At 33.4% G+C, this 12,029-nt stretch overlaps 1 protein-coding gene across 1 annotated transcript in view; it reads left to right on the plus strand.

The window, feature by feature from the left end:
- LOC18595865 overlaps positions 2,980-12,029 on the plus strand; it is an 11,806-nt gene continuing 2,756 nt past the window's right edge. The window contains exons 1-10 of the mRNA XM_018123971.1: positions 2,980-3,265; positions 3,392-3,567; positions 3,676-3,764; positions 3,875-3,977; positions 4,085-4,227; positions 4,414-5,399; positions 5,500-5,599; positions 8,737-8,819; positions 10,154-10,235; positions 10,323-10,433. Coding sequence (XP_017979460.1) covers positions 3,080-3,265; positions 3,392-3,567; positions 3,676-3,764; positions 3,875-3,977; positions 4,085-4,227; positions 4,414-5,399; positions 5,500-5,599; positions 8,737-8,819; positions 10,154-10,235; positions 10,323-10,433 — 2,059 coding nt within the window. The 5' untranslated portion in view covers positions 2,980-3,079. The remainder of the gene's footprint in view (positions 3,266-3,391; positions 3,568-3,675; positions 3,765-3,874; positions 3,978-4,084; positions 4,228-4,413; positions 5,400-5,499; positions 5,600-8,736; positions 8,820-10,153; positions 10,236-10,322; positions 10,434-12,029) is intronic.

Here is a 12,029-nt window from a genome sequence, read left to right on the forward strand (position 1 = left end):
TAAATTCTCTATTTAATCTAGTTCGAGGCTTAAATCAACTTTATTGTACCCCTACGTACAATACCGACTTTTGTAAATTTTTCGGGACTCTCCTAGCATGCAAACATGCTATCCATCACATGTATGTCATGATAAATATTTTTATAAAGTCGGGCTTGTCATCTTCTCCTCCACTTGGATCAACCATATGATCCTTCTTGATGACTGATTTCGACATCCGGCTAAATATTAATATTTTAATATTATTTTATTCTAAAAATTTTATCTTGTCTCCTTGGTACCCAAAATACCTTATTATGCCTCAATTGACTTCCAAATCGCCTTTTATCTCACAAATTCTCCTCCGATAAAATTATTATTTTTTTATTATTATTTTCTCACTTGCGGAATATTTTATCCTAAACTACTCCTTTCGTCTTTTATCACTTCTAAATATTTTAATTGACCTCAATTTGCATTCGATCAACTTTATTTATCACCATATCAAAGTATGGGGTATTTCATGCAAGCTGTCTTGAAAGGCCACCTTCATTTGCAAAATAGCTTGATTTGTGATGGTAAATATTTTCATGTGCATTGTTGTGCTCATATATTAAATCTTATTGTTCAAGAGGGCTGGAAAGCAACCAATGAAGCATTATTTAAAATTAAGGAGAGTGTGAAATATGTAAAGGCAGTGGATGGGAGGATGAAAAAGCTTCAAGAATGTGTTCAACAAGTTGGCATTGATGTAGGTGTTGGGTTGCGTTTAGATGTGTCAACTAGATGGAATTCAACATATTTGATGCTTGATCGTGCAATCAAATATCAAAAAGCTTTTGCTAGTCTCCAATTTGTTGATATAACTTATAAATATAATCCATCCGATGAGAAATGGGGGAGAACAATGATAATTTGTGAATTCTTGGAGCCTTTTTATGAGACCACAAACTTGATATCTGGTTCATCTTATCCAACTTCCAACTTGTATTTCATTCAAGTTTGGAAAATTGAATTCATTTTGAATGAGAATTTGCATAGTGAGGATGAGGTTATTAAAGATATGTTTCGAATGATGAAAATGAAATTTGACAAGTACTGGAAAGATTATAGTGTAGTGCTTGCATTTGAAGCTATTCTTGACCCAAGGTTTTTTTTTTTTTTTTTATAATTGGGGGAGGAGGGGATTCGAACCTTGTTATTTAAACAGGGGGATTATGCATCAACCAATGAGTCAAATACTTAGGTGCTATTCTTGATCCAAATTTGAAGCTTGATTTTTTAAAATTTTGCTATTCTAAGATTGACACTTCTACTTGTCATGGAAAGTTAGAAAATGTGAAGACAAAGTTGTACAAGCTCTTTGAAGAATATGCAAGCAACACTTGTGCATCATCAAGTAATTCTTTTTACTCAATGAGTAATTTGCTTAAGCAAATCGGAGGGAGAACTAAACCTAAAGGATCAAAGATCTTTAATATAAGTTTTATATCTTTATAACATTTTATTACATAAGAATTTATGTTCATTTACTTATGTTCTGATAATTGCTTTTTTTTTTGTTTAAGTATTTAAAAATTGTAGGAGTTCAAAATGTTTCAAAATGAAACAATTTCTATTGCTGAAAAATCTGAGTTGGATGGTTATTTAGATGAGGTAAAGCTTGATTATGAGATGTGCTTAGTTATTGGAAGGACAATAGTAAGCGTTTTTTTAATCTTTCTATTATGGCACGAGATGTATTGAACATTCTGATTACTATGGTAGCATCAGAGTCTACTTTTAGTATTGGTGGCCATGTTCTCACCAAGTTTAGAAGTTCCCTCTGCCACGAAAATGTTCAAATGCTTGTTTGCACGAAAAATTAGTTGCATGGCTTTTCTTTAGTTACCGATGGTATTGTTTATTTTATATATTTTAATATCTTTAATTTTTGCTTGTCAAAGTAATAATTTTAGCTAAGATTGAAACTCACTATCTCTTTTTCTTTTATGACAATGAATATTGTATGATAATGATTCAGACCTTGAAACATTATTGCTGTCTAAACAAGATTAAAATGTTTTGCTTGAGGATGAGGATTGAGAAAGACATAAATGAGTCTTAAAGTTTCTATTTATTTGGTTATGTATTTATATTGAGGGGATTGTAGTTTATGTTAATGATTGAAACTTTATTTATGCTTAGTGCAATTGATTTTCTTATTTATGTTTAGTGTAGTTTATTTGTTTTAACATATTTTTATTATTCAATTTATGGATTAAATTATGAAACAATTTTATTAATAGGGAGTTTGTTAGGTAAATTTGTAAAAATAATTTTTTTGAAAAAAATGAGTTTTGCCAGCCCACCCCATGGGCTGGCAAGGGGTGAGCTAGGTTGGGATTTTGACAACCCATTTAAAAAATGAGTTGACTCAACCCAATCCATATTTTTTCAACTTAAAGTGGATTGAGCCGGGCTAGTGCATTATGACAAGTCCAATGAAGATTATAGAAAACTATTGTTTTGTCACTTATCACTCTTTAGTTATGTAAGGTGATATATGCATAACTTGGCTACTTGGGTAATGAAAGAAGTTGATTTTAATTAAATATGTAAGATTCTTTTATTATGTAGGATAATTTTTGTAAGATGATTAATTATATTATTTTTAAAATTTAGATTAAATATTTTTAAAATGATTAATTATGTATAGGATGATAAGTTTTATTATTTTTAGTTATTTTATTATTTATAAATAATATTTTTAATATTAAAAATTAAGGTTTGGATGCTTTGTATAATTGATGAATTTATGACTGACACGATAAGTTTTTTTAATGAAGATTAATGATAGTGAAAAATATTTTTTTACAATACAAAAAACTTTTTGAGAGTTTATCTAAATAATAAAAAAAGTTACTAAAGTGAGAATAGCTGTAAATGAAGGGATACATTTGCAAAAAAGAAAAAAAAAATCAGTACAGGACAGAAGTGGAAATTCTTCTAGTTTTGCAGCCCCTAAACCGAATCCGCTCCCGCTCAGTTCCCCTTTTTCGAATTAGAAACTCCCCTACCAGGCTCCAGCCCTACTCTCAGGATTTCGATGAGGCAATGAATGAATGATCCCAATCTGACCCCATCAAAACAGAAAGAAATGCCTCTACAAACTCTCGCTCCAGATCCGCTGGAGGGCTATACTGGTCTCTCGCTCTTTGCTCGAACCTTCGCTTCCCTTCCAAACCCTCCTCGACCTTACGACCCCGACGATCTTCAGCACTCCCACCACTTCCTCAAATCCATGGTTGCTCTCTCTCTTTAATTTTATTTCATTTCCCTTTAAATTTACCTTACGGTTACGGTTCTTTTATACGATAGCAAATACTAAGTTTAGTTCAATTATTTTGTTTTAATGTTTTTTTTTTTCCAGCCATTACACAGTCCTAATAAGCTTCTAGAGCAAGCCAAAGCAATTGTAGATGATAGTTCAGAACTCGTGAACTTGGATACGTCAAGCTCTGATGCTGAAGTTATGGAAAATCTTCGAGAACGACGACCGGCTTTGGGCCGTAAACGAGCTCGTTTTTCTTTGAAACCTAACTCAAGGTCAAGTTATTTGAAATTAATTTATTTTCTTTTTAATTTGCGTTGTCCTTTTTTTTTTTGCTGTAAATTGTTAGTTGAATTTAATTTTACTTCTTTAATTTTTCATAGTCAGCCTACTGTGAGTTTAGGACTGAGTTTAGACATCGATAAATTGAAAGATCCGGAAGAATTTTTTACCGCTTTTGAAAGGGCTGAAAGTAAGTTTGCTGCTCGATTGCTTTCTTTTTCCCTTTTTTTGTTGGGAAATTTAATCTGCAATTATTTGTATGACCTTAGCTTTTCTCTGCGCGTTTGTATTGTTTTGTAGATGCCAAAAGAGAAATACAGAAACAGACAGATGGTGTTCTGATGGATTTGGATCAAAATATTCAGTCCATGGCTGCACGGCCTCGTCGCCCTGGAATATTGCGGTCTGATCAATGTTTTCTGTCATCAGTTTTCTATTGTATTCATTTTTGTTGTTATTTTACCTTTCCGTATGTATATATATAACATAACCTTATGATTTTATGTTCAGGAGATCAGTTAAGTACAAACATCGCTATTCTACTGCTATGTCCCCTGTAGAAAACTTTGAAGAGGAAATTCTCAGTCCACTTGGCTGCTCGCAACAAGAAGAATCTGACCCAAATGTTGAATTACAAGAGAAAGAGTTGTCTGGTGAGTCTAGAAAGGTTGATTTGTCCTAAGTTGTTGTTACTCTATTTCGTCCTTGCTCTCCCATTTTTGATATCTTCTCTAAAATTAACCTGCTATATGACTTGGTTTTCATTTATGTTTGTTTTCATAATGTTGCAAAATTTCCCCCACTATGTGTATGATAACATAATGTTATATTATCTCTAGGCTTAGCGACCAATGCTGAGAAGAAGGTTAATGAACTTCTGGATCATTTGCTTACCAGTAATTATGATAAGGATGAGGCAGTCAGTCTTTTACAGGAGCGCTTGCAGATCAAACCTATTAATCTGGAGAAAATATGCCTTCCTGACATGCAAGATATTCGGAGGATTGATTTGAAGGCTTCTAGAGAAAGCTTGGCCAAACCTCGAAATTCCGTATCAGACATACGAAGTTTGATGAAAGGGATCAGTAAAAGAACACCAAAACGACAGGCAGAAAGTTCAGTTCATCATTTAGCTTCTTGCACTCCACCAAGAAGTCCATTGGCTTCGATATCATTGCTGAAGAAACAGATGCTGCAGTCAGATGTACTAAGTGATCCGTTTTCAACTGATGATATTGACCGATTGCCAGTGAGAAATGCTTCTCCTATTGGAAGTATTAGTAAACAATCTGGTCAGGTTGATACACAAAAGGAACTAAGCGGGTCTCACAACAACAATAGTAGAACACTGCAACAACAGGCTGAAAGTTCAGCTCATCATTCAGCTTCTCCTACTCCTCCAAGAAATCCGCTGGCTTCAATATTATTACAAAAGAATCAAATTTCGCAGTCAGATTCCCCAAGTCACCCATTTTCAACTGATAATATTGACCAATCACCAGGGAGAAATGCATCTCTTGTTCATGGTATCAATAAACAATCTAGTCAGGTTGATATGGAAAAGGAACTGAACATGTCTCACATGTTGAGGTCTTCAATATTAGAAGCAAATCAAACTGAAGCTGCTAATGCAAGTTCCGAGCTCAATGGAAGAGATTTTGCTGGTCTGTTTGACAAATTTGTAAATGATAATGCAAGGAGGTTTAATTCTGGTAGTCCTGTTGTCTCAAGTGGATCTCTGGCTGACTTAGAGAGTAACAGTATAATTAGGCCTGAAGATGATGCAGATAGTCATACAATCAAACTAAATGAATTCAGTGTAAGGGTGAGTTTTCCTCTTGACTTTTCAACAACTAGTCATTCGCAGTTTAGTGGAAATCTTTGCTACTGAATGTTATACTCTGAGGTATCGTGACAAAATGCAGGTGGAAGATATACCAATGGAAGCAGTTGCTTCTGCTCAGACCCAACTTAATGTGGAAGGCCCAACCATTGATAACTCACATATCATTCAGAGAGAGCCTGGTATGATTATTTTCTTTGTTAGCCATGAGATATTCTTGTCGGATGGGGATGCAAATGACTGTAATTAAAATGCCTCAGTTACAAGTTTATTTTTTTCTCTTTCATTTAGTGGTTGCCTGAAGTAGCTTAGTGATTGGTTTTCAAAGATGTTTTATGATTTTTCCAAACTGGAAAGAAATTTTCTTCCTTATTAGCCTCTTCTCCATTTATCCCATACGTCTACTAGAGGAGAGGAGCAAAAGTACAAAAAAAAAAAAAATGAGAAATCATCTGGGATTTCTTTGGCAAATACCTAAATAGAGTAACTCCCAGAATTTTAATTAGTACTTTGGGATCTTTCATATATTCTGAAAGAGTCAAACATTCATTCTTCTTGGTTTCCATTTATTTAGCATATTTTAAATGGGTCATATCCCACATCAATTGAGCTTGGGCTTTTTGTACTCCACAAAATGGGCTGATTTTTCTAAGTTCTATTGGGCTACACCCGAGGGAGAATGTTAAGTGGCATTATATCCTATATGACAGTTTTCAGTTGCTTTACATTTAGGTTTTTCTTCTCCTTTTTGGTCAATTAGTTTTAGGTTGGATGTGGTAACAAATTACCATTACTTAATGGTCAAGGAATAATTAGAGGCAAGCTAATTCTCAACTTTTGGCATGCCTAGCTAGATGCTTATGATCCTTTAAATAGTCTTATGATTTCTTTCAATAATTATGATGAATTGATGATGATCAGCTTTTATCTGATTATGTGAAAGGGAAAAGATTTGAATCCACCCTTTCTCTCTCTGTAAGAAACTCCCCCCCCCAGTATATTTTTGCTGGTTGCTATGCTGAATTATACATGGACTTGCCACTTGTTGCTTGGTTCTCACACTTTAATCAGATATGAAATCCATGTTATGCTAGTATTTGATGTTGTAGCCCATCCTCTCCACCCCCCCTCTCTCCCTCTCTCACATAGAGGTACTAATTGGTAGAAAGATTGCACAAATAACATTTATTCTGCGAAGATTCCCTGAAACCCAAAATGGCTTGTTGCTCTCTTGTGTTAGTTGCATGCCTGGAGTAAGTTTGTTGGGCAACAATTTGAATCATTCAGTGACTCAGTTGTAATGATTTTTTTGGGTTCCTCCTGGTGCAGTATTAACCTTTTAAGCCATTGAAAAACTACCTCCCTCTTCCCCTTTTACGATCAGATTCCATTTGGTAGGATAAAGATTGTTCTTATTTTTTCAGCATACAGGTCGAAACAGGTCATAAGGTTAAATTGCTTTCAGATGCTTCATTAGTTGTATGTTTACAAATGGTTCCTCATCTGACTAGCTAGGAAATTGGTGGTTAGCAGCATGAACTTTTTGGTTCCTCATCTACGACTATAGTTGTTAAATCGAGATATGTATCGTGTATCGAAATCTTGCTTTTACTATCGAGTATCGTGTATCGTATCGTATCGTAAGATACGGTAAAAAATTTTAAAATTAATTATAAATAACATTTATACATGTAAAATAAAGAAAAAATTGAAAAATATTATATTTTTTAATAGAATTGAAGATTATAAGATATAAATTGAAAAGATGATTATTTTTTTAATTTAAACTTTTAACATATTCCTTTATAATATAGATTTTTAAATGAAATATATATCTTTTATATTAATTTATTAATTAAAAAATAAAAACAATTATCATGTTAAAATTAAAAGGGAATTCAATTTTTTTAGCATTTTTTTTGTTTAAAATCTAAAGATTGAAACTCATAAAATATAATTTTTCATGTTTCAACTCAAAAAAATAATAAAAAAAATAAAATTTTTAATAATTAATTAGAATCATGCTTGTAAAAAAGTGTATCGATTGTATCGTACGATTCGTCCCCGTATTGTAAGATATGTATCATGTATCGTATGATCCTCTTTTGATATTTGACCAAATGCGATACAGTTATAGATACGTATCATTTTTTACTAGTATCGTGACGTATCGTATGATGTTATACATTGTGATACATATCACGTATTGTACGATAATAATAACTTTGTCTACGACTCTATTAAAGATCTTTTAGCACTTTTTATTCCTCTTCAGTTGAATTGGTAGTTCTCTCTGTCTGTGTCTCTCTTGGGTGCTATCTGTTCGAATAAACTTTAAGTCGCCCATTGTAATGTGATAACACTTTGTGGTCTAACTGCAAAAATTGACTCTGTGGTGGAAGGGGGAGTACTTTTACACTCTGAATTTTAGATAGCAGCATCATGCCAATATCTTATAATAGAACTAGTGAGCTGTCCAAATAACATGTATTCCTCACTGACTTTCTGTGCTTAAAACTTACATTGAATGAATAGTATAAATGCCCTTGATTAACTTCAGTTCACATGATAGTTGCTCATAATAATGCTAATGCCTCTAGAAAGTTATGCATTTCAGTTGACAGTCTGCAGTTAAGGCTTATTGCTTATGCTAAATTGCTAATGCATTAAAGGTCATAAGGTCTTAGCAGTTGAATGTCCTAGAGGGTTACTTCCACAAAGAGATCTTCATATCGCTGTTGCAAGATGTAGAATTTTATGATCCTTGTCCTATTGCCTTACAAACTTTCGTGCTGACCTTTTGGCAACTCCTTGGAACCCTTGCTCATTCTTGTTAAATGGGTCTTTTATTAAAATTCATGCTTTAGCCTGTATAACTAGTGAAGATTAACTCCTTTGTACCCTTGAATAGTCAAATAACATCAAAGATACAAATTTGTATTGGATATACCCATTTAGCTAATCATTTCAACATATGTGGTTCATGGTTGGTTGTGTTTGTTATAAATCAGAAAAGAAATTTCATGTTATAGTCCTAAGAAATTTCAGGCGGTAATTTCTGCTTTTGAAGTATAACAAAAATATGAGTTAATCTTTGACCTGCTATTATGCTTTAAATAGATTATCATTGAAATATCATTTCTAAATTTATTGTGATTGGATTTGAAATGTGACATTCCTACATAGTAAATTATAACTTTCTGCTTTCAGTTGCCTTGGACCTAGCGCATCATGAACCAGATTTACCTCAAGTCATTAATGTGCTTTTGATGGTTCAATTTATTAGTTTTCTTTGTGCACATTTCCCTTCCCCTAACAGATGAATCTAATCCTGCTATGGTTGAGGACTGCACAATGGATGGATCTATGAAAACCGCAGAAAGTGGTCAGGAGCTGCATGGGGTTTGTACTTTCCATGATTATTTATCTTCATGCTTATTTTTTTCCATTTAGTATGGCAGTCAACATTCATGATTAGGGAGTTCTGTAGTGCTTTTCTGGGCTTATATATAGAAGCTATACTATTAGCTCTGTGTTTTCCAAACATTGATTTTTTTTTTCTCTGATTTGGCTTAATTTTCCCAAACTTGCATTTTCTGGTCTACTCTCTCTCTCAATGCAGCAAGAGCTCATATAACATATTATTGATATCAACTCAAAAGGTTTTCTGTTAGTTAATAATCTTTTAGAATTTTGCACCACAAAGGTTGATTTTATGGCAATGAAATAGGACTGCTTCTCAAAGCATAGAATCTGTGGTTTTTATGTTCTTTTTGGACATATATATTACAAAGGTATGCTTGCCACGTTTTATTATGTAAAACAGTGATTGCAAATAATAACAAATCACCCCCCACCACCTTTTTCAACAAGTAACTTAGCTACTAGGTAACTGAAGGGAATAAGGGACTGCAACAGGGGAGATACATGTGGCTAGTGCATTTCACCTCAACTATCATAGAATAGTTTTTATTGTCTTTCCTACCACTGCTCCTTTACCCCGTATATTGGAAATGTGTTGAATTCAGTTGCCTGCCATTAGTTCATGATATAATAATCAAAATTGACAGTTGACATGTTCTTAGCTATATTTACGAGTTGAGAAATAGTTTGGTCCACTATATTGTCTAGGAATTATCATTGTCTCAAATCATGCCAATCTAGAGTTAGGCTGATTAGTCTAACTCTTGGTTTTGAAGAAAATAAATAAAACAATTGAAAATGTTTGAAACCACCATGGAGCAAATTGTGTTGCTTTTACTTTAATGTGAGAAAGGTAAAGCCTGAAACTTGATTTGTAAGTCCTGGATGCACTTCACCTTCTAAAATCAAACTATGTGTATGTAACTCTTTTTGAATCCAAGGGTATCTGGGTTACTGTGAAAATTTGCAATGTGTTCAAGGATATTACATGTTACTTACTGCTATGGCTTATGGTGTCATTTTCGATAAAAAATGTTACAAGGTTGTGGATTAATGGTAGTTTTTAGTAGATGTTTGTATGACTTTGCATGCTTTAGTTACTGTCTGGAGTCCCTTCATATTTAATTAGTCTATGTCTATAAACCTATGAATTGAGTCATTTTGCTATACATCACTCTGTATTTTGGTGAACTAGTTTAGTTTTTAGTGAAGAAAAAGAAATAAGACTCATGCCTGTTTTTGGTTTACATTCCTTTTGAAAAATTGTCAAGGTTTTAATGTTTGTTTTTCTACTTTCTAATTTGTCTCTTTAGCAACACGACAAGGGCAAAACAAAACCACATCCACGCAATGAACGAATGAGGAAAGCACTTTCTCGGAGACAAAGCCTTGCAGGTGTTACTAATACCAAGAATTCAGCTTGCATCTTTGAACTTCTTCAGTAATTTTGTTGGAATGACTTCGTGTATTTTTACTTTCTAGGTTCTGGTACAACATATAATGCTGAAGGGAGGAGACGGAGCACTAGGATCAGGTCAAGACCTTTGGAATTCTGGAAAGGTGAAAGATTCTTATATGGACGCATACATTCAAGTGAGTACCTTCCCTTATGGTTTTTTTTTTTAACTATCATCCTATGCGAAGAATTAATTGTGCCATTATAAATTAAAAATTAACTGCTGTGCTTTTGGAAGAATTTAGAATTTCACCAAAATTATTCTTTGAAGCTTATATGTGCTTCATGTGTAGTAATATATTATAATTTATTGATGACAAGTATGTCGGTTATAATTTGAGTTCGGCTCATTACTACTCTAGCTTGTACTCTACTATCTCAACTTGATTAAGTGAGCCCTTAATCTCAAATTAGTTTAAGATCAGTGCCTGAATCTGGAACCATATTTTGTGAAAGGTATGGAGATAAAAGCTTGTCATATGAGTTCAGAAAATCTGATTTTTGGTATCCCCCAACCTGATGTCATTTCGCATGAATTATTTATTTATTTTTATAGTTGTAACAATATTTAGCATACCTTATATGTTTAATTTGGGATTTTATTGCAATAATCTTGAGCAAAAGTGCAAAATATTCTTTTCCCTGCCTAAATAACTATATTTTAGTGAAATACTGTCAAATTTCAATCTTTTGCATCAATGATTTGTACAGCCTTGAAGATGTTTGAAACCAAATAAATGGTGCTCATGTAGATGACCCTCTTAATCCTTTTTTTTTTAGTTATTATTATTATTATTATTATATTGGGTACAAGACAGCACTAAGGCTCGAAGTTAAGATCTCTACCAGAAGTCTCATCCCCTTAGATCCAGTTTAGCGTTATGTGGGCCTTAGATGTTTGTTTCTAGCGTCAAACATAATGTCAAACAGGCCTATGTTTTCAACCAAAAAGTGCATTTGAGGCAAACACTCTGTGAGGGTCTGCTGGTGAGAACTGAGTGCTATCAGCAATTGGGCCAATCATGCTATGCCCACGTGTTAGCTTCTTCTGCAATCACATGGTTGATCCCATTGCACTCATAATACACCATAAAAAATTGGACCAATTGGCTTTGCGTCTCCAACCAGCGGTGGGTTAGAGGAAAAGCCAGTGATGCCCCTTTTAACAGTGAAACTGCCAAATTTGTCTTTCTTTCATAACCAAATGTAAGCTGACCATCGAATTGCAACATCTTCCCCCATTACTGCACTCTAGACTTCTTGCAAGCTATGCTGCATTCTGTTGACCAACTAGATGTTACTCATTTCTGTCCATTCACAACTTAAATACTTACAGCATGCTTGGTTGGGGGAGTGGCTATTTCATTCTCTTCCTATTTGTAATCCTTGTTTAACACCATATTTGGTTAGAAGGAATGACTATTCTCAGGAATGGCCATTCAGGGAGATAGGGAATATAGCCAATATCAAGACCTCTCTTGGTATTGGCTATTTCAAAAGGCAAGGAATAGAATAAAAAAAAGTAATGGATAAAAATACCTTTCATTAATTTTAAGAATTACTATACTATATAAAATACAATTTATTTATTTTTTACAATTTCTTTCTCTCTACCTGACTACCTCCCTCCTTCTCTCACTAGATTAAAATAAATTTAAAATTAAAAGAAAAAAGAAAAATTAAAATAAATTAAAATAAAGGTTTAAGTTTTAATTATAAATTTATAAAAAGTT

The sequence above is a fragment of the Theobroma cacao genome, chromosome 6 (genome assembly GCF_000208745.1).
Source record: "Theobroma cacao cultivar B97-61/B2 chromosome 6, Criollo_cocoa_genome_V2, whole genome shotgun sequence".
In the NCBI taxonomy this organism is placed as follows: Eukaryota; Viridiplantae; Streptophyta; class Magnoliopsida; order Malvales; family Malvaceae; genus Theobroma; species Theobroma cacao.